At 49.3% G+C, this 22,219-nt stretch overlaps 4 protein-coding genes and 1 non-coding gene across 5 annotated transcripts; 4 read left to right on the top strand and 1 right to left on the bottom strand.

Annotated features, from left to right (window-relative positions):
- Window positions 1–216: 216 nt before the first annotated feature.
- LTR84_004560 (uncharacterized protein) lies at window positions 217–1,698 on the top strand (the record flags this gene model as incomplete). Its single annotated transcript, XM_064848135.1, has 1 exon — window positions 217–1,698. The coding sequence occupies one exon, from the start codon at window positions 217–219 to the stop codon at window positions 1,696–1,698; it is 1,482 nt and encodes a 493-aa protein (XP_064710759.1).
- A 1,521-nt stretch (window positions 1,699–3,219) lies between these two features.
- On the bottom strand, window positions 3,220–4,724 carry LTR84_004559 (uncharacterized protein; the record flags this gene model as incomplete). The annotated part of the gene is made up of 3 exons (XM_064848134.1): window positions 3,220–4,377; window positions 4,428–4,487; window positions 4,533–4,724. The coding sequence occupies 3 exons, from the start codon at window positions 4,722–4,724 to the stop codon at window positions 3,220–3,222; spliced, it is 1,410 nt and encodes a 469-aa protein (XP_064710758.1).
- Window positions 4,725–10,615: 5,891 nt separating this feature from the next.
- Window positions 10,616–13,769, top strand: LTR84_004558 (uncharacterized protein; the record flags this gene model as incomplete). The annotated part of the gene is made up of 4 exons (XM_064848133.1): window positions 10,616–11,027; window positions 11,084–11,307; window positions 11,365–12,000; window positions 12,051–13,769. The coding sequence occupies 4 exons, from the start codon at window positions 10,616–10,618 to the stop codon at window positions 13,767–13,769; spliced, it is 2,991 nt and encodes a 996-aa protein (XP_064710757.1).
- Window positions 13,770–16,945: 3,176 nt separating this feature from the next.
- On the top strand, window positions 16,946–17,016 carry LTR84_004557. The gene has a single exon. It is a non-coding gene; the product is annotated as a tRNA-Glu (tRNA).
- A 1,443-nt stretch (window positions 17,017–18,459) lies between these two features.
- LTR84_004556 (uncharacterized protein) lies at window positions 18,460–21,837 on the top strand (the record flags this gene model as incomplete). Its single annotated transcript, XM_064848132.1, has 6 exons — window positions 18,460–19,149; window positions 19,203–19,630; window positions 19,686–19,807; window positions 19,874–20,898; window positions 20,957–21,528; window positions 21,579–21,837. The coding sequence occupies 6 exons, from the start codon at window positions 18,460–18,462 to the stop codon at window positions 21,835–21,837; spliced, it is 3,096 nt and encodes a 1,031-aa protein (XP_064710756.1).
- Between the last annotated feature and the right edge of the window lie 382 nt (window positions 21,838–22,219).

The raw sequence follows: 22,219 nt of genomic DNA, 5'->3' as shown, positions 1-22,219 counted from the left end.
TCAGTGTCTTCCATCCGACACTAACAACCATTGTAAAACCCGCGTTTTAAAACCCCTCGCTTATCGTCCGTTGCGCTCTTTCTTCCTCGCATGGGCTGATCGTTAGACTATATCATTTTCCCGAGCACCACCAACGTCACACGCTGATCTCCCACTCCTCCTCGGTACTTGACCTGGCTACACCTCAATTGCCTTGGAAATGATCCCTTGTGTAACATGTCTGGGACCTCTGCTCCTCCTACAATACAACTCAACGACATGTCTACCAACCCTCATGAGATGACTGAAGCCAAAGACTTCGCTGCCAATCCAAAGAGCCCAACCGTGGTCTTCCACACTGATCCTTTCGACAACACCTTGCTAGAGCCGCCCACAAATACCTTGACTGAAACGATTTCGGCCACCGACAGTGAAGATCCTCTCGAAGATGGTTACCTTACCAGCCGCAGGCGGTCCATGAGCCACCACTTGGAGAGAACAGACGTTCCCTCGAGAAAATGGCTTCACATCCAAGCAAATTTCTGGAGAGCCTGCATGCGACTAGGTATGCTCTTCCACGACTGGGCTCCTCCTAGAGCTCCACGGCCTGCCTTCAAGCATGAAATTCCTACCGATACCATTCCCATTCAGCTCTTCTTCTACCTACCTCCGAATTACGACAACATTCTTCGAACAGATCCTCATTACAGATTTCCTGCGGTGATAAATTTCCATGGAGGCGGATTTGTACTCGGGGATGCGAGCGACGATCGTTATTGGGCGAGAGTTGCCATGGAACGGACGAGTGCAATCTTCATCAGTGTCAACTATCGCAGAGCCCCAGAACACCCATTTCCCATACCCGTGGACGACTGCGCAGAAGCTATCCTATATGTGGCAGACCATGCAACAGAACTCAACATAGACCCGGGGAACATTGCATTGTCCGGATTTTCCGCTGGTGCTAATTTGGCCCTGGCTGCACCGTTGAGAATCCAGTACCACTATGGCATCGATGTTATCAATTCCACAAAGACACCGGTATCCCGTCCCACAACGGCTTCAACTTTCCAAACCGACACAAGCAATCGTGAAGACAACTTTCCTGATGCCGGAAATTTTCTGAGCGCTACGCAGTCGACTGCCAGTCTGCTCCGCGCAAAGACGGCGAGTCCCCTTCGAATTCGGTCCATAGTGGCTTGGTATCCTCTCCTGGACTGGACCATGTCTCGGTCCCGGAAAATTCGAGAATCACGAAACCCTAAAATGTGTCTGTCCAAAACCTTCACCGATCTCTTCGACGTCAGCTACCTACCTCCTCCAGATGTCGCTGGGGACCATTGTAGCCCATACGCTTCCCCAGGCCTGGCACGAGACCACATGATTCGTGACGGTCTTCCTCAGGAAATGCAGATGTGGCTGTGTGAATGGGACATGCTCCTCGCTGAGGGACAACATCTGTCCGACAGATTCGAACGGTTGGGCAAGAACATCGACAGCAAGATGATTCCACGGGTACCCCACGCCTGGGACAAATCTGTCAATCCATTCCGGGACCAGAAAGCCATTGACATGCTGTACACAAAGTCTGCAATCAATCTCAACAAGGTTTTCCAGGACAAAGATGGCATTGGCTGGGGCAATTCCATGAGCTCGCTCCACCCAACAGATACCATTATCGAGAGACAACCCAGAAACAGCATCATCTTGCCCTTGTGAACGAATATATATCCTTCACTTGCCAGCACTATTCTCGGGGTCTTGATCACATGGCCACCAGCACTTCGGAGCCTCGTTGCTCAATTGGCGGACCTGGCTTTCGGATGCCGTGCTTTCTCCACATCCGGCCGAAGCGTAGGTTTATGCCTCGACATAACAAGTGCACATCACAAAATAAAGATGCGCTGCCACAGCGGATGCGGTGTGCCTCACCCTCCCTGTACAAGACGACACGACAGGACACGGGAAAAGCAAAGAGATCACAACCCTACCATCCGGGACCCATCATCATCGTCAGATCAATTTCCCTCATCACCCACACATCCACAACCATCTCTGCAATTTTTTTTTCTTCTTCAGCGTTTTTGAGCGACGGCGTTCCCGGGCATTTGGGGGAGTTTAGTTCTGAAGGACGAAAAGGGGACGTCAAGAGGAACACACGTCTGACGCCGTATATGCGCCTATAGCATCTAACATCGAGATCGATCGCCTCAAGATCAAGACTTTTACGAGACGATCCCTTTTCTTTTCTTCCTTCCATCCTTTCTTCCCCCTCCTGTTTTTGCACAAGCAAGCGAATGAGGTTCCACATAAGAGTTGAGAACCATTCCATAGCCAGTCGTCGAGCGATCGAGCAAGCGAGCAAGCCAAGCAAGCGATCTGAGCGGTTTCGAGCGAAAATCCGAGGCAAGCAAGAAAATCGTCAGCGTTGGACGTTATTGAAGACGGGGGGAATCCTGCATCTGCATACATAACTACCAACACACCCACGGTCCCCACCCAACGCACAGTAAATAGACTGAAAGTTGTATGGAATGATATTCCAAACACGAGCATCACGAGAACATGACCCGACGAGGGAAAGAGAGATGATGGAATGAGTGACACGAATGATCAGATGTATATATGTCTACCTATATGTATCCATGCATGAAACTTTCTTGAGTCGAATCAAAAAGTATTCTGATTTCTGCCCATTCTCCTTGCTTGGCCTTTGCGCCCTGCCCTGACCCTTTCCCTGCGCATTTGGCTACTTACCGACGCATTCAGCATCACTACGATATTTGTTCCGCCCCTGTTTTAAGTCCTTCTCCCCACTACATCTATCGGTCGGATGGTCAGTGGAATGGTTAGGTTGATATGAAACCGGTCCTAGAAATTATTCCTTCCGTGCTTATCCGTGCTGAGTCCAAGGGGCATCCTATACGATGGACCCTCTGAGTGCCATTAGATATCCCTGAGGTTTCAAAGACTACGGGAGAGGACTTTTTCTTCTCGATTTTGAATAGCGTCTCAATTGTATGTCATGACTACCATAATGGACTACATGCATACAATTCCGTTCGGAATCCTCCCCAGTGACTTGTCATACATGCTCTATGATGCATAGGTATGATCCACGTGTTTCCATCATCATTGTATGATTTCAACTTCCTTCACGATGTTCTTGATTAGTTTCACTCTGTTGTAACACTGTTGTACATTGTGTCAGGTGTAACGATTGCTCAGCAGTAGCTGAGGCTAGTATCGCTTGAACCAACCTCGACGCTCCTTCTCTTGTTGGTTTTGAACGGCAGGATAGAATGCCTTGGCATTGGGATCAAGAGGGACGTGAATTGCAGTACTTCCATTGAGAGTTGGAGTGACATCTGGATGACTGGTGGAACCGGCAGTGCCGGAGATTGTGCTTGTAGTCCATCCAGTCACTGAGGGTAAAGCATACGAGAAGTTGCCGGAATGCCCAGTCCCTGTAGGAAGAACAGAAGTCCAGTTTCCTGGATGGGTAGGTTGACCAGTACCTGTCCCACGAGAAGAGGCTGAATAACCAGTACCTCCAGAAGTGTGGTTGAAAACTGTCGCATATGTTGCACTAGGTGCTCCAGTTGGCCAGATGGTGGCGTTGGGGTTCCAAGGAGTGGGATGGCCCCAAGAAGTGGTGCTGTTGACTGGGTATGGGATGAGAGGGATCACCGGAGTGGCACCATAATAGCCAGATGGAGAAGGAGTCTCTGAAGGAAGGTGGCTACAGGCATATTCTTCAAATGCCTTGGTGTTGATACCCAAGTAGCCGCCAACTCGATAGAAGAGGTCGAGGTTGTCACAGATCTCAGTTCGATTGTGTGTGAAATCCCCGGCAAGTTGTAGAGCATAGACAGCAGCCTGTAGATTGGAATAAAGCTCAGCTCGAGTGGTGTTGAAGTTGTAACCATGATCTGCAATCCAGCAAAGGATAGCCTTGACCTGGTCGGGATCAAGCCATGATTCTTTCAATTGGTACTTGACTTCACTTGTTTGGACTTCAGCACAAGCCCACGAAGCGTTCAAGCCACTGTCTGCAACATTGAGAGCAAACTCAGCCGACATAACAGCTGTCATGAGCTCCTGAGCACGACCGGGAAGTTGGCGAGCATCAGGGGGAATGTCATTGATGAAAGTCATGACCAAATCTGTCAAGGCACCATGCTCTGAACGCCGTGTCAAGTGGCCCAAAGGAGCGGCTTCCATGTCATTGGTGTCATCTGCAGAGGGCAAGACCAAATTCACCTTGGGGTGCACAGCAGCTAGCACTGGAGGTGTTGGGGTGGGCTCGACTCCTCGTGTTGTTGCTGAACCTGAAGGAATGCATGCAACCCGGCTGATTGTCAGGACATCAACGGTGGTGGCTTCCGTGAAAGGACCCTGCCAGTGGATGGTTAGTTGAGAATTTAGGAAGACAACAGAAAGCTTACCCAGACGATAGGATTGTGGTTCAGAGCATTGGTGACGGTGCAGAAGTCACAGTCAACAACCTGCCAAAATCAGCAAAGGGTCAGAGAATGTTGGGACAAGCGTACAAAGTAGTGAGTAGTCAGAAGTTCACGGTAGTAAGTGGTGGTAGGGGCGATTTGAGGAGTTATCCAGGGTGTGAAGGTGAGAGTACAGCCATTGGTGGTGGGGATGGTGTCGGTACAATCTGCCATCACTCCAAGATTGCCAAAAAGTCCCACGAACGCCATGATCAAGAGGAACATAGTTCGTAGAGCCATGGTGAGAAAGGGATGAAAGAATGAGAGGAAAGCTCTCTGGGCAAGATTTGATGAGAACGATAATGAAAGATGAATCGAACCAGAGATCTTTGAGAAGCCTGATGAGGAAATGGAGGTGTCTGGGTGGTGTGAGAGAGAGAATAAGAAGTGAGCAAAGAGATGGGAGGATGTAGAGGTTGGGTGAAGTGAGATCACACACTGGTGGAAGGTGCAGACACTGACGACAAGGGGATTGTTGAATGACGGTGAGCTCAACATTCATCTTCGAGGAAGGCACGAGAAAACCGTGACTTCCATTTGGGTACCTGAGGTAACAGCCAGATACAACCTTTAGTGGCAATACCACTGCACTGCACTTGAAGCTTCAGTGAGGCCAAGAAGCCTATGACAGCTCCCTGTCGTTGTGGAAAGAGCACACTGCTTGGGCATGTCATTGGGGAGCTAACCATCAGTTGGATTCATCCTATACAGGAGCGCCATCTAACATTGGGAGAGAGCCTGGCCAAGTCTGATTCTGCTGTCCAGGTGGCATCTCTTCCCATCATTCTGATGTCCCGTTTGTTCATACCTACCTAGGTAGTAGGTAGATCGTACGGTTAGGTTGTAGTAGTCACAACCACTGGCGTACCTCAGCTCCTCAACACCATCCGATAACCATTCTGCGTCAGGAGATATTCATGTCCGCCGGCCTAGAGCTTCGTATGACTTACATAGAGACTGTGAAGACTTGAGGACACTTGAGGCACTCAGACTTGGGGAGACAGATCCCACTGCTATTTTCAAGTCTGGATAGACGTCAGTGAGCCGGATAGCACGTGACCAAGATAGATCTGAAATAAATCGCAGCAACCCAGTTGGTACACATGACACCGTTACCCAGGTACCTAGGAACATGCCAGACATGTATGTCTAAAGTTCATTCTTGTGTCTTCATGCATGGTAGATCTTTTTGAACACGATAAGGGCCCCCTCGAAAAGTGGCTTTCCTGTCCATGGACCCTGCTTCTGTGCTGGCAAACTCTGAACTCTTCAGACCATTCGAGACCAACATCCTGGCATTTCAAGAATGAATCACAACTCACAACATGGCAATTGAGCATGAAGCAGGTTCATTTTTTGCGACGAGTTTATCCATGACAAGCTTTCATGGAAGCCCAATATCATCATTCTTGATGTCCATTTAATGGTCAGACGTGCGGGGTGAGGCATACTTCGCCTCTGTTTGCCATTTTCTATGCCACCCCATGGAGAACGGCACGGCTCTGAAGCCAATCTACCAGGATTGGTGGTATGCTGCATAATGTATTGCGTACTTACCCCTCCAAAGTGTCAAGTCTGCTGCATGATAGTGATGCAGAGAAGGGCCGACATGGTGCCAGATACGATGGTCGAGATCAGTCCAAGAGGTCAAACATAAAAAACTCAATAGTTAAACCAGTCTACTGCCGGCTATTGGTTAGCTGCGCCGGTCGATTTCAACGTCGCGGCGACAAAAGTCGCTGTCGAGTCGAATAATTATTGAAATAGCATGTCTGTATGTGCCTTGAACCTGGAATGATCTCTCTGCCGGTTTTGTGGGCGTAGGTCGCTCAGAGCGGTTTTCAATCTGCCGCGTTAATGCTGGTGTGGAGCGCGGTTTTGACGCAGGACTATTCTCGGTGCATCCATTTCAGCCAAATGGACTTCGCCATCTGCACCCAAGTGCTGAGAAGTATGAACGATTCTAACGGGGGCAGAAAATGGGTGCGACAAGGTGTTGACCGCCGGGAAATGAGCCGTTAATAGCGCCTGAGTGCGCCCGCAAGAGTCCGAGAGACCAACCATGAAAAAATCCACAGGACTTATTCCAGAACTGCCTACAGAATTGTCAAGCCGTTTAACATCCCAGCAGTTCTGGGTCCTGCGATGGTGGAAACGCAGTATCAATTGCCTGGATGCATTCCTCAGAGTTGGATTCTTTTCTTGGGTGATACAGTCGGTGAACCAGCTAGACCGAGTCTACTCTACTAACCTACTGCACAGGTGGGAGAGATCGGGAGTTGAAGAAGTCCTGGCGCAGAGGACACGACGAGACGAGTCTCCGCCATTCCTTTGGTTACATCCTTGGCCCACCGGTCATGAAATGCCTCACTTTGAGGCTTTATGGAATGATGGAGAAGATGGGGACCTGCAGCGATCATGTTCGGAACAGCACGGCGACGTTGACCTGGTGAAATGCCGGATGTAGCATCGATAAATAGTTTTGAAACGAGTTGCATCCACAATTTTTCCCTTAGTAGTCGACAAAAGATCCATTTTTCGAACAAATATCTGCCGCGCATGTAGACTCGCCTTGAGGCACACTGGGATGATTTTGTCTACCAAATAAAAAAATACCTCAGGCTTCACTGATGAAACGGGCTCAGCATCTCTGGCACTCATCATGCACAGTCTAGGCTTCGTCGCAGACTCGCCGGCCGGGTGCCAAAATTCTTGGGAGCACTGGGCGCCGAATTCAAGCCCCATCAACAGAAGCCCCAAGGACGTTCTACGCCAGGTTCGAAAAAGCAAAAACAAAACAAAAATGCCTCCCCGGCATGTCACACAGATAGTCGTAGTCGCACAGTCTCGGGTGTCAGAAATAATGGGCCACGGGCTATGGGTTGTGTTTTGGTCAAAGAAATTGCATTCAAACGTTGATCTGCGAATAAGGCTGAATTGTTGATAAGAAATGCCTCCGACAAGGAGCCTCGCAGCCTGATTCAGTGGAAGAGGCCGTGAGATTCGAAGCTTTAATCTCAGCAATCGTGAATTGTTTACAATAATTGTCAAAGTTTCCGATTTGGGATCCAGCGGATTGGCTAGACTGGGGCGTTGGCGGCGACGCCAGATCAAACCTACCCAAGTCACCTCCACTGCGAGCGCTTGTTGTTCGCCTACCTGACTAGTGGGAAATTCAGAGCTTAAGCTTCAATCAAACTGTGGATGTCGACTTTGTTTTGAATCTCGCAAGCAGAAGCATGCACATGGACGCCGCTGGCAGAGCAAGGGCATATTGGTCAAGGTATTATTTTGATTTTTGGGTCTGAGACCTGGTCTTCCGGATATGCCTATCTAGGGACTTGTACGGAAGAGGCTTGTGAAGACACCATAGAAATTGATAGAATGGCCACACACCTCTGGGTAGCGATGAATAAGCCCCGAGACGGGTTTAGGTCGGTCTCCAAAAGGAATGAAACTTGGAGTTGCAAGCCGTTCAGTGAGTCCACGATGACGGAAACTTGCAGCCATCTTTGCACTGGGCCCTGGGGGCGAGTTTGGGCCTGCCACGGCCTGCCTCGGGATCACACCTGGCGCACACTCCTCTGACAAGCCAAACGCAGTGACAGATAAATGTTGTCACCGGCCGCGCTCGTGGCTCACGGTTTGGGCGAACTGGGGATGCTTGTCGGGGGAAGAGATATCAAGCGCCGATGGATTTCCAGGTGAAAAAGATTGGAATGACTCGCTGGAGCAAATGACGGTTAATTACTGTTAAATACGGGCTCACCCGAAAGAATTGTCTCTGCATGACGAAGGCGGCGGCCACTTTCGTGTTCTAACTCTCCCCAGCTAGACCAACGGGCCCACCCCACGCGAAGCCGGCGGTTTCCAATAAGCCAGTGGTCAGTGGTGAGAAAATGCTGCCGACGCAATGAGGTCAGTACTCGAGCAACTTGAAGTTCCAGATTGGGGCATGTTCTTTCAATTGTTGGCTTTGCCCGTGGGATAAGCAATTGGCTTTGCGATGTAAGCACGCACAGACAACACCCAATTCTACATCCGTATGTAAAGCCTCCATGGGTACCTGACTGAGGTGGATGGCCACCTGCACGTTGACGGGGATCCAAAATTGCATCAGACAAAGTACAGCTTCGGCGACACCATCAACGTTGTAGATAGAAGAAGCGTTATCAACTGAAGCAATGACGGCACCGAAAAAGACACATGCCCATAGCCGCTCTCAGGTTGTCTTTCCTCGTAATCAGCAGTACTGAACTGGATGCGCATCTTCAGGGTCCCTGGAAGGATTCGTTTCTTTCTCCACGAATGCAACATTAAAATCTTCGCTACGAGTGAAGAGCTAGATGCGAGATGCTGAATGCTAGATGCAAGATTCCATCATAGTCAATGCTGCGTCACCAGCCGAACCAGCCGTGAGGGACGGGCGATCATACAACCAACTAGCTGGGGACTACATGAACGCACATCAACACCAGACTGGTACAAGTTCAGGCCGGGGCGGCAAAACTTGATACACTCGTCAAGATGGCCGATGCAAGAATCGTTGAAGATAGTGATTCAGTGTTGGTCAGAGATGCTCTGTGATCCTCGTCGATCAGCTGTGGACGAGAATGGGTGAAGAGGTCCCAGACTCCCAGCCACCGAGTTTGATAGTGAGCAAAGTCTTGAATCGGGTGTCAGTTGTGAAACACTAGCGAGCAAAGGTTGCCAGAGGAATGCTCTTGAATACTCCATATTCCTGGATGGCTAACCTTGAACGTCTATACTACTCGGTAGACATTGTTTCGCAAATAGAAGGCTATGAGGACTCGCATTGTGTATCCATTATTGAATTGGTATGCGACGGCAGGATGGACAAAGTGCCCCCAGTTTCATTCTGCCCGTTCATGTAAGAAAAGACAGTTTTGCCGACTTGAATACGAAGAACCACAGATCTGCGCGCACACTAGTTACTTTCTCTGGCACACCATCGACTAGCATTACTACTACAGGGTGCACGATTATCCGCACCGGGTCCTGACTCCTACTAATGGGGCGGACAACTAAGATGTCCCTCATACCTCATATTTGGGTGTACGTGGCTGCGTCGTACTCAAGAGACTCGCAAGTGAAGAGTGTTTTCGGCTGTTGCGGGTTGACGATTGTGATGGACGACCGCGGATGCCTGATAGCAGCGGGTTAAGGCACTTCCGGACACTCGACGGTTAGGTGCCAACGTGGGCGCCCAAGGTCTGCCTTTTAGGCTGTCAGTCACGGTTATTCGGTACTGATGAGTTACCTCATACCTACCTAGCGGAGCACTGAACGCGGATATTTGGGGGTTGTTTGATTCGCACTTTCCCTTTCTCTCCCAAGGGCCCACGCCGGCCTGTCTCGGGAGTTGGTTGGTCGGCTACTCGGACCACACTTGAATGGGTTTAGGCTCCTGCTCCAGCTAGCCAAAGTCTAACGGAGACACCTTGCAAGCCCAAAATCTCCTACTGTGGAGGTCTGTTCTCATCCACATCCAACCATCACTCTCATTTTTTCATCCTCACTTCCACCCTTGCAACTTTACAGCAACTCCATCCTGACCCCCCCGGTCTTGACGGCATCATCTCAACCTGTATCCCTGCTCCTCTCCTCTAGTCCCGCCTTCGTCAGCTTGAAAGCTTTCCCTCAAGGTGCGTGTTTTCCGGTACGTCCTGGCGTACGAGAAACAAGCCCTCATACCGTCAAAACACCCCCGTCCCTCGTCTTTTGCCTTATCAATAATGGCTCAGCGGCATGCTGGCTAACTTCAAGCTCAAGGAAAGCTTAAGCAGCCAACCAGATCACTGTCCAGAGGACCTTGCTCGAGCTATCGCAGCTCCACGGCTTGACGGATCGCTGGTGGATCCCATTTCCTACAAACCCTCCAGTCGACCTTGAGTTCTGAGAAAGGTCCTCTGTGAGCTGCCCATAAACTCTGCTCGCATGTTGTGAACGGTTCTTTGCTTTAATAAAGAGGGGTTGCACGCTTCGAGCTCTCACTGATCTTCTTCCTCCCTTCAGCTTGGTCTTTCCGCCTGACCTTGTCGTCGTCGTCCATTTTCTTCCTCTTTGTTTTTCTTTCCTGCATACTAACATCTCCACTCCCATAGTGAATCATGGCGGAAAAGGATCTCGAGAACGGCGACCCCAAGCGGGAGAGAATCTCGTTCGCTGACGGCTGGGATCCTGACAAGGACGAGGGTGAATATGCCAACCTCATCCGTTACATCTCTACCTACCGAGACCGTCGTTTCTCCAAGGCCCCTTCCCAAGTCTCTGGAGACGATGTGGCCGACGCCTCAAAGGAAAAGAAAGTCCCCTTCTACCGTAAACTCCTCGGTGGAGGCAGCAAACAAAGCGAACTCTATGAAGTTCCGGAAGAGTGGCTCAACACAGACATCAAGGCTGGTCTTACCTCCCACGAGGTTGAGGAGAGAAGACGCAAGACTGGTTTCAACGAGTTGACCACGGAGAAGGAAAACATGTTGGTCAAGTTCATCGGCTACTTCAGAGGCCCAATTCTTTATGGTATGTTGACGCGTCGAATCAAGCTCTCACAACTGTCCAGACTAATCATTGACCAGTCATGGAACTTGCTGTTCTTCTCGCTGCTGGTCTGCGTGACTGGATCGATTTTGGTGTCATCATCGGTATTTTACTGCTGAACGCCGTGGTCGGTTGGTATCAAGAAAAGCAAGCTGCCGATGTCGTGGCTAGCTTGAAAGGTGACATCGCCATGAAGGCCGAAGTCGTTCGTGATGGTCAAGTTCAGGAAATCAAAGCCCGTGAGCTTGTTCCTGGTGATATTGTAAGTTTCTCATTCTTGACATCTCATTTGATCTCGTTACTGACTACTTTACCTCAGCTCATTTTGGAAGAAGGTTCCGTCGTGGCTGGAGAAGCTCGCTTGATCTGCGACTTTGATAACACTGACACCTACGAAGAATACAAGGAAATGATCAACGACCCTGAAGCTTACCACTCCAAGAATCACACCGACTCCGATGACGACGAGGAACACCACGTCGGTGTCTCCATCGTGGCTACCGATCAATCTGCCATCACTGGAGAATCTTTGGCTGTTGACAAGTACATGGGTGACATCTGCTACTACACCACTGGCTGCAAACGTGGTAAAGCCTACTCTGTCGTCACTGAATCTGCCCGCGGTTCTTTCGTCGGTAAGACTGCTTCGCTCGTCCAAGGTGCCAGTGATTCCGGTCACTTCAAGGCCATCATGGACTCCATTGGTACTTCTCTACTCGTTTTGGTCGTCTTCTTCATTCTCGCTGCGTGGGTTGGTGGTTTCTTCCGCAATCTCCCCATCGCCACCCCAGAGAAGAGTTCCATCAACTTGCTTCACTACGCCCTCATTCTCCTCATTATCGGTGTTCCTGTCGGTCTGCCCGTCGTCACCACAACCACTTTGGCTGTCGGTGCTGCGTACTTGGCTCAACAAAAGGCAATTGTTCAGAAGCTCACCGCTATCGAGTCCTTGGCTGTAAGTAAAAAGCGATACTTTTCAAGTGGACTTAAGCTAACCGTTTCTAGGGTGTCGATGTTCTCTGCTCTGACAAGACTGGTACTTTGACTGCCAATCAATTGACTATCCGCGAGCCATACGTGGCCGAGGGTGAAGATGTCAACTGGATGATGGCCTGCGCTGCTCTCGCTTCCTCGCACAACTTGAAGGCTCTTGATCCCATCGACAAGATCACCATTCTTACTTTGAAGAGATATCCCAAGGCTCGTGAGATCTTGCAACAAGGCTGGAAGACCGAGAAATACATGCCCTTCGACCCTGTCTCCAAGCGTATCACCACCATCTGTACCCTCAAGGGCGAGAAGTGGTCATTCTGCAAGGGTGCACCAAAGGCTGTCCTGTCTATTGCCGAGTGTGACGAAGCCACTGCTAAGCATTATCGCGATACCGCAGCTGATTTCGCTCGCCGTGGTTTCCGTTCTCTCGGTGTCGCTTCCAAGCGCGGTGATGAACCATGGAAGGTTATTGGCATGTTGCCCATGTTTGATCCTCCTCGTGACGATACTGCCCACACTATCTTGGAAGCTCAGAACCTCGGCCTCAGCGTTAAGATGTTGACTGGTGATGCCATCGCTATTGCCAAGGAAACTTGCAAGCTTCTGGCACTCGGAACCAAGGTCTACAACTCACAGCGCCTAATTGCTGGTGGTGTCACCGGTACTGCTCAATATGATCTAGTTGAGAAGGCTGATGGTTTCGCCGAAGTCTTCCCCGAGCACAAATACCAGGTCGTCGAAATGCTGCAACAACGAGGTCACTTGACTGCCATGACTGGTGACGGTGTCAATGATGCTCCATCCCTCAAGAAGTCTGATTGCGGTATTGCTGTTGAAGGTGCCACTGAAGCTGCTCAAGCCGCCGCCGATATTGTCTTCCTCGCCCCCGGTCTCAGCACCATCGTCGATGCTATCAAGGTCGCCCGTCAAATTTTCCAGCGTATGAAGGCTTACGTGCAATATCGTATTGCTCTTTGTCTGCATTTGGAAGTCTACCTCACCACTTCTATGATTATCATCAACGAGACCATCCGTACCGACTTGATCGTCTTCTTGGCCTTGTTCGCTGATCTTGCCACTATTGCTGTTGCCTACGATAACGCTCATTACGAACCCCGGCCAGTCGAATGGCAATTGCCAAAGATCTGGGTTATCTCAGTCTTCCTCGGTTTCCTTCTCGCAATCTCCACCTGGATCATGCGTGGTTCTCTCTACCTACCAGGTGGCGGTATTGTTCAAAATTTCGGTAACGTTCAGCTCATGCTGTTCTTGCAAGTCTCACTGGTTGAGAACTGGCTCATTTTCGTCACTCGTGGTGGACAGACCTGGCCATCATGGAAATTGGTCGGTGCTATCTTCGTCGTCGATGTCTTATCCACACTTTTCTGCGTTTTCGGCTGGCTTTCTGGTGAGCCTGACCAATTCTTCACCAGCCCTCAAGATGCTTTCTCCCGAGACAACTACAGCAAGGATACCTCCATCGTCACTGTTGTGGTCATCTGGGGATATTCAATCGGCGTTATCATCGTCGTGGCCATTGTCTACTACCTTCTCGTTAGTATGAAATGGATTGACAATCTTGGCCGTGCTACTCGCAGCCACGCCGATACCACTATGGAGAACATCCTTGGCCATCTCAGCCGAGTTGCAATTGAGCATGAAACTGATGTTCACGGCAAGGCCAAATGGGTTCTGGGAACCAAGGGAACTGGAGAGGAGGAGGAAGAATAAACGGTTGATGGGTTTGAAGGTGTCTCATTTGAGCACAGGGAGAAAATGTGCCAACACAACATCTTCATTTTATTTCATAATGTGAGCTAATGGACAAAACTACTATGGGGGTGGCAATAACCATCAAACACCAACTGTATGTGTTCCACAAAACAGCGAAAAAACAACAGGAAAACTCAACATCAATTCCTTCGTGAGGCTCGAGTCCAACTGCTTGTGATTTAGAGGGAGTACTATCTCTACCGCGTCCTTTCGCTGTAAGCGGCAGTCACCACGCCCGCATGCTAGATAATAGCCTGTCCATAATGCTCAGACCAGAAAACTGTTAGCACTAGTCTTGTCAAGAAATTCGTTTAACACCCTTGTGCACATACTGTTAGCAGAGATCATTGTTCATTCACATGCTTGAGCACTCTTGATCAGAAGGGAAAAAATCCTCTTTCGGCCATGTGTTTATTGTTGACCAGGCCCCAAAAAATTTCTCTCCAAGCAACAAGAGAAGGGAACTCATTTCGCTAAAGATCTCAAGGATCATTCGTCATGGTGGTGCCGGTCCGGGGTCTCTATGCCCATATCTCTGAAACGAGATTGGGGTCCAGCGCAGCCAGCTGGTGGCCAAGAAGGTTGAAGCAACATGGAGGGATTGGAGCGATCTTTTTCTGGTCCAATCTAGACCGTCTGCGGCGTAGAGCCTCGTCTTGTCTGAACTGGACTGGGCTCCCCCAATTCAGGCCAGGGGATCATCCCCAGGATGACTGTGAGTGAGGCTCTCCGGTCGGGACTCCGTGCGGATACGGAGTATGGATGTGGCCTGGGTGTGCAGTGTATCGAGATGCGACCCGTGGATCCGCGGGCTCCATTCCATGGCTGACCGCAGTGAAGTCGGTTCTGTGACTGTCCAATGCCCTTCCTCGCTCGGCATGGGCGCGCTCCAGGGTTCTTGGGCAACCAGACACGTCCCAGCCTTGCTTCTGCTTGGAAAGCTTCGACGTTCGCTTCGACCCGCTGCGGTTCTGCTTCTCATTGGGTGGCTTGGGCATTTTTGGCTCGAGATTTGCTATCCTGGTAGCCAGCCTTGTCCTCGTTGTTGAGCTGGTCTGCTAGCGGTCGCTTGCGGGTTTCCCTTGACCCCCTGATTCATATTCGTGGGGCTTCACACCTCCGTGTTGATCTCCCGTATCTTTTTATCGAGAGTGATCTGTATGCGATCCGTCGTTGGCGGCGCCCCAATGGATATTTGAATAGACAGGACGCTGTGGAATCTTAAAACATACGGATACCTTGCTGATAATGGATCGTTGCCACTCACTGTATTCGTACGGGGTATTTGGGGCCAACGGAGTGTGTGTTCGCTCTCCACGTATCCCACTTGCATTGTTTCATCTGCAAGCCCCAAATATCCTGGTCATGGGAGTCAAGAGCTAAAAAGAAACATGCATATCGACTGTCAGTTGCGCTACTCTGAATCCGTCTTTCGCGAAGATCACCACATGCGAACTGCATGCCCGACCCTGCTAAGTCAGAGCCTTGCCTCCTACGAAGTAGATCCCTTCTTTGGCGAGAGACCGGCGCGTCTGCTCGGCCGCCGATGCCAGGCCCAGAGCGTTCGACTCCTCCGGTTTTTTCTGTACAACCTACCTCATACCAGATACCATACAAGTACTTGTACCTGTATCCGTACATGTCACGTTAGATAGATACATTCCATTCCCAACTAGCGGGATCCGAACTTGTGAGCCCCAGCGACTGGCAAAAGATTACCGCCGTTCACGTGTCTGTTGTGGAGGTTACTGCGTGTGCAATTCATCCTCGGTCGTCCAGATGTGGCCAATGGGGATATCTTGCTGCCATTGTTGCATTTCCGGAAACGTGCACAACAAACAAACATTTGATTCTAGAAATGACACCCAGGGTGTGTGCTTCTGTCAGACGTCAACTCGAATGACAGTACTATTTTTTTTTAACGAAATAATGCTGGACCTGTGCGGCGACTAGATTGGCGGTCTGTGCCTGGCGTCGTAGCCGTCAAATTGCCAATAGTTTGCTTGTTTGCTTGGTTTTCCATGCGCTTGTGCTATTTAGTTATTATTGATTAGATTCGGTTGTCCTTTTTTTCTATCTTATTTTGTGGGGCAGATACGTGCTTTAAGAGGTAATGTCGCTTTATTGAACGCTGTATTCAAAGTTCACTTTTGATCTTTCGATTCCCGTGCTTGGCAATATCCGGACGATATGAACTGCAATGCTAAACCATCAAACTCTTGTACACGAAATTGTGGCGTATCGTTTTCAGCGATTGAGACTGCTCATCTGAGATCGCTTGGAGGTTAGCACCGGCACCCTCAATATCCTCGTCATCAGAAGAGGGAACTAGTCTCCAGCTCTGAACTTCGTTGGAGCGATAGGTCAGTCGGTTGGGTTTAAAGCATGGCAGAATACGAGCTGCGAACTCGAATGGCTTTGCAGCGCAGCCCTGTAGAGCTAGACGTGTGACACAATGAAGGATGTCGTTCGAGCTTGTGGTTCTCACCTGGTAATTGAAGCCCGGCGTATCCGTGATCTCAAGCCATTTTCCACATCTGCCTGTGGTCATTTTACGTCGAGTTTTCTGGTCATGCTAAGTTGACGCTGCAGCCTTGCAACAGTCGCAACCACCTCTTGCGGCTGGACATCAACGATTATACCTTCTGATTGACGATGTCTTCAGGTGAGTTGTGGCATTGCTGTGAATACAACGGTGTACGATGATCGGTGGGCTTCGATAATCATGATATCCCCGTGGCATGGTTTGATGGTTTGTATCGGGCTTGTTTTTGAGCTTTTCTAACATCTCGTATTGTGCGAAAATCGCGTCTTACTTCGCTCGACGTTGGACTGGGCTGGAACATGAAGATGTTTGAGGTGGATGGGCATGGTAAAGTAGCTATCCTCGAGGGGAGACATGGATGACGAAACTTGGTCGGATGGCGTCAAGTTTGGTCAGGCACTGAACAAAGACATCTCGATAACGACAATGCTTGACACCAACGTTGCGTGAGATTGTCGTTGCTAGATTCGAAATGTTTATAAGCCTAGATCAATGACTGGGGAAGCCTAGTAGCCCAGAGCAAATAAGGAATTTCCGAAAGGGAGATATTGTGAATCTTCAGATTTTATATCAACAAACAATCTTTAAGTTGGGTATGGTGTAATGGTCAACATTACTGTTTCTCACACAGTAGCTCCTGGTTCGATCCTGGTACCCAAGTATCTTCTCTTTTTTTTTATGTTTCTTCTTCTCTTCTTTTCCCATTTCTCCCGCACTTACCTAAAGCTGGCTGGAGTGGATTTCCATCTTCCAGCGTGGAGGGTACTGCGTTGACACCTCTCGTGTTATGTGAAGTGAGATCGTTACCTTCTTAAGAACACAAGTCACGAGCTCAACTTGTCTCATAAACATAATCCAATACTACCAATACGCAGAGAACACTCGCTCAAAACCAACCGGTTCGTTGAATCATGTGTGGCAAAGGATGCGTGAGTCGCCTCTGAAGCCATCCTACTGAACCTACAACCAAAGTGCCGTATTGCGAGATTCAATGGTGAGGTGGCACAGGATCCGTCTTGTTGAAGATGAAAGATGCCTCATTCTGTGTCACGAAATATGATTCCAAATAATAGCGGTTCTACCACATCAAAGTCATATCCACAGCTTTGATACCAGGTGGAAAGCTGGCGATCACAACGAAGGAACAGATTGTCAGAGGCATCGATTTCTTCAAGCGCCACTGAGAGCACTTAGGTAAGGATGAAATATGAAGCCTCGAGAAAACGAGAGAGATTCGAAAAGAGTTCAACCGCATGGAAAATGCCAAGCCACTAGTCAAAACGTGTTTGGGCACTTTCGGCCCTCTGATAGGCATGCTCTGTGTTTTCGGGGTTAAGGCTTAGGGATGACGAAGCCGGGAGACATTCTGTTTTACTTAGCGTTGGGTACAGCGCCACGCCCCAGCCTTTTCGCCCTCACGTTTCTTGGCTCGTCAGCACAAAGCTTGTGCACTTACGAAGTAAACATCGAGTGCACAGCCTGAGGCTCGTCAACCTTGAGCAGTCTATGTCTCCACCCTCTGGACGGCAGAAGGCATACTTGACTCGGATGAGTGTCCAGTACTGACACTACGACTTGCAAAGCCGTTGTACATCGCTGCACCGCCCCCGAAAGATCATTCTTGTGCCCTCAGACTACGACTAACAAGATAGTCTGGCTGTTCAGCCGCACGAGCAGCAGGGCCTCAAAATGGGAAAGCGCCATGCAAGCACTTCGCTGTTTTGGCTAGGGCTCATAGAAGGCGACAAACCAGAATCATCGGATACTCGGTAGGTAGGCACAGTCTGCTCAGGGCCTTGTCACTTGTTTTTCTCACGTCTGCATGTGGGACGATGCGCATTTGCGGAGGCTCGCAATGTCCCCTCAAATGCTCTTTTCACCAACATCAGGCTGGCGGTTGGTAGCCTTCTTTTCCAGCATGCGCATCCCTTTCAACCTTTCATTCATAATCTCCCTTCTCGTTGAATAGCATTGCTCTCAGTATGACCAGCCATTAGACTTGCACCAATGTTTTTGTGGCCACTCTGATCTAATTTTCAAGAGCCCCTTTACACAGCCTGACGAAACATACATCACTTGAGTGGTACCTGTCCAGTCCATGACATGGCCCTCAGCGCCAGACCTACCCACCTCCAGAAGCCAACGCATAGCCCAAGGTACACTGCATCCGAAGTGGCCAAAATATTTCACGATAAAATCAAAGAATTGACGGTCACTCCTCATTGCAGCAAATGTGCTGGTTGCGGCCGGCCTTACATTCAAGTGGAGGAACTGCGGACCTGGCTGAAAGAGAAATGGTCAACGCACATAGACAGATCTTGGGCCGATTTGTGCTTAGAAGCCTCCAATCAGGGAAACAAGGCCGGCTCCTTATCTCTGAGTGATATCGACGCGCCAGGAAGTGGCTGTCTTTTGGTATTTAGTATTTTACACGATATTGGTGCCCCCAGCCTGATTCGAAAATTTCAACGTCAAGGCCTGATAGATAGGAAACTACCGATCAATCTATCGGAGCTGGAGAACGAACTCAGCCAGCTAGGAATCGACAACGCAACCATCTTGGCTGGAAAATTTGATGAGCGACAATGGGCATTCTGTCCTGCGACATTCGACTTGTCAAGCACGATTGCTTGCAAAAGAACTACAGTTCTGCCAATCTGTAGGAGGGAAATACTTAGTACTAAAGGTGGGACAGCTCTTCTATGGCAGATAGCTGTACAAGAAGAATTCATTGGTCCGAGTCTTCGAGAACAATCGGCCAAATCTAAATTCAAGGACCCGAAATTTGGCACAGTAAGTCAAAACGACACTTCACATTCTTGGGATTCTGACTGAACCGTGACAAGTGTTATCAATTCGTGCTCAAAACTTTTCGCGATGACCATGCGGCATATTTCAAGGATGAATGTGACGCATTCTGGGCTTTACGTGAGCATGACGGTATGATTAAATACCTCGGGGACTTTTCCCATCCAAACGATTCAAGCTGTCAGTTCGAGCAAGACATTGGCTTAAGAAGGTTCAATGAGTCTGGTAGTATTCGGGACAAGGCCACGATAGAGAGGACGGATACTACAACAGAGTATATTGGCAGAATGAGCACCAATATACTCCTTGAATGGGGTGAAGCGGACCTTGAAGACTTTTTTGCCGAACGCCAGCCACCCGTGTTCAAATCCGAAGTCGCAATCTTTTGGAAGGAGTTATTTGAGGTTGCGGATGCACTTCGAAGAATGCACAATTTTACGAACAAGAATGGTCATCAATTTGATGGGTAAGCCATCCACCTGAAGGTCCATTACTTCCAGATATACTGACAACTCTTGTAGGTGGCATGCAGATATTAAGCCAGATAACATTCTTCGAGTGCAGTCAAGCTTCAAGCTCAGTGATCCAGGTTTTGCAAAGTTTCTGCCAAAGAAGCCAAACAATAAAACACAGATTGCTGGTGGTACCTCAACCTACGGTCCGTTTCCGTCCTGTGTCTCTCTGATGCTATCTTACTGATCCTGGATAGGGGCACCTGAATGGGATCTTAGTCAAGACACTGGAGATCCTGTTCCTCAGGCGATCGATATCTGGTCACTGGGCTGTGTTTTCTCCGTTGCCGCAACCTGGATTGCTCTAGGATTTCAGGGCATCCTTGTATATGAAAAACTCCGAGAGATCGCAATCAAGGCTAGCCTGGCAGCTCCTCGTGGTGAGCAATCTCACCACCCACAATATCGACGGCACGATAAGACAAGGCCAGAAGCCGACTATTTTCATGATGGATCAGATGTCTTGGGTGCGATTGATCAGTGGCACACAGCCGTCCGTCAATACGTACCAAGCAGCGACACTATAACACCAAAGGTTCTCGACTTAGTCAGCAAACGTATGCTGCTAGGAAACCCGGAGAACCGCATCAGCGCCGCCGATCTGTGTGATCAATTATCTCTAATAATTGGGAGTTGTCTCGAGGAGGACGAATTTATCGCGTTTCCCAATGCGCAGAAAGCCTTGAAGGAAGTTCAAACCCAAAATGAGAAACTTCAATCTCAAGGTATTCCTCGACCTAGCAGTCAGGAGACCGGTTCTATTCAAGGCCGCGCAGCTAGAGACTATCGGAAATCATACAACGTGCACATGGCACGAATACGGTCGGAATACGCTGGTGGCGCTTCAGTAGCGCCTGTCTGGCCTTCAACTTCCCTCTCGCATTCTAGGGCTCATGATTTCCGAGCTGGACCAACACCCAGTCTACTTGGACCTGCCCCACCGAGTACCGGGTTGCTCTCAAGCGTGTCTTCGATAAGCCAGCTCGGAGCCTCTGCTTACCAGCAAGATATGAATCTCAGAGAACGACCGATAAGCGCACATATTGGGCGAACCCTAACAACGAGACAGCATATCCCGCAGGATGTTTTCCAAGCGCGACAAGAATTGGAGGACCAAGTTGCAGAAGAGAAAAGGAATTTCACCGCCAGGTTGAGTCGAATGGTGACAACTAATCGCAAGAAGGATCCATTTTTGGCTGAATTTTTCGAACACCGAGATATCGTAAGTTGACTCCCAAAACAAATGTACTGTTTGATGGCTAATCATTATCAATCCCAAGATATTTGTTGCAGACAATGCGGGAAGTATGGTTGGCTCATGGCCACAGGCCACGGAACTAGTCGATGTCCTCGCGAGGAAAGCCCAAAATCTGGACGATAATGGAATGGATCTATACCTCACTCACACAAGCGGGAGGCCGAATGCAGTTTTGAGCCCACGGAAAAACGGACCTACTGTGCGAACTCCTACCTCCCCGAAAGTTGACGGCAAAAACACTGCAACCAAGTTCAAAGAGGCCATGAAGTCTGCTGACTCGCTCCCTGTCTCTGGAAAGAAAACAGACATGAGCTTGCTATTGGGGTATCTTCTCGATGGATATATCAAGCATCTCAAAGATGTCGGTATTAACAAAGCCAAAAAGCAGACGATTATCGTCCTTACCGATGGTAAGTGGGCTCTAGAGCCTGTATCTGAAGCTATCAAAAAATTTGTCGATGAGTGGAGAGGGTTGGATCGTGAAAACATCAAAAGCCGTTCAATGGGAATCCAGTTTGTTCAATTCGGTGACGATCCAATTGCAACCTGGGGTTTGGAATACTTGGACAACAAGCTGGAATCTGAAGGCATTCCGTGAGGCAGAAGCACATCCAGTTTTCAGACATTAGGACTAACGATTATAGGGACATTGTTGACACGGAACCATCTCTTGGTGATGTGTACAAAATGCTTTTGGGAAGTTTCATAGCAGACTATGATGAACGTAGTAGTTCAGTGGCGAGATCGCTACCGGACCCTGCAATATCGTCGCCTCCTCAAGCAATTTCGCCACCTATGCCATCATCGCCCTCCCCAACACCTAAGATCATGTTGTCCGAGCATTCTACAAACAATATACGGATGTCGCCAACTCATATGCAACACTCGGATCCATTCTCATGAGGCTCCAGAAGGGTTTCACATCACATAGGAGACAAGACAAATAGTCCTCCTTCCGCGAAGGATCTTCTTACAAGCAGCAAATGGAGCAGGTGTACTCTTCGCTTGTTCACGCTGCCTCGAACGGAGCATAGTTGGGGAATCCAGGGAAGGTGTAATAAAAGGGCATAAAAGGGCGTTGAGTGTCTGCTTGAGATACCCCCAAAACTCGTTCGTTGTTTTAATAGTGGACTGGTCACTCTAGCCAGAGGAATTACATTGACTAAAGGAGCGTTGGGCGCACTGGGAATGAAACTACATTGCAGCGTTTGTGACTTATGTCAATTCACATGTCTCATGTTTCTCGTTATCGTCGTATCCCTCTTGGTCCTCATGTTGCCCATGC

The sequence above is a fragment of the Exophiala bonariae genome, assembly GCF_035927105.1.
Source record: "Exophiala bonariae strain CCFEE 5792 chromosome Unknown scaffold_2, whole genome shotgun sequence".
In the NCBI taxonomy this organism is placed as follows: domain Eukaryota; kingdom Fungi; phylum Ascomycota; class Eurotiomycetes; order Chaetothyriales; family Herpotrichiellaceae; genus Exophiala; species Exophiala bonariae.
This window is presented reverse-complemented; position numbering and strand designations above follow the sequence as displayed.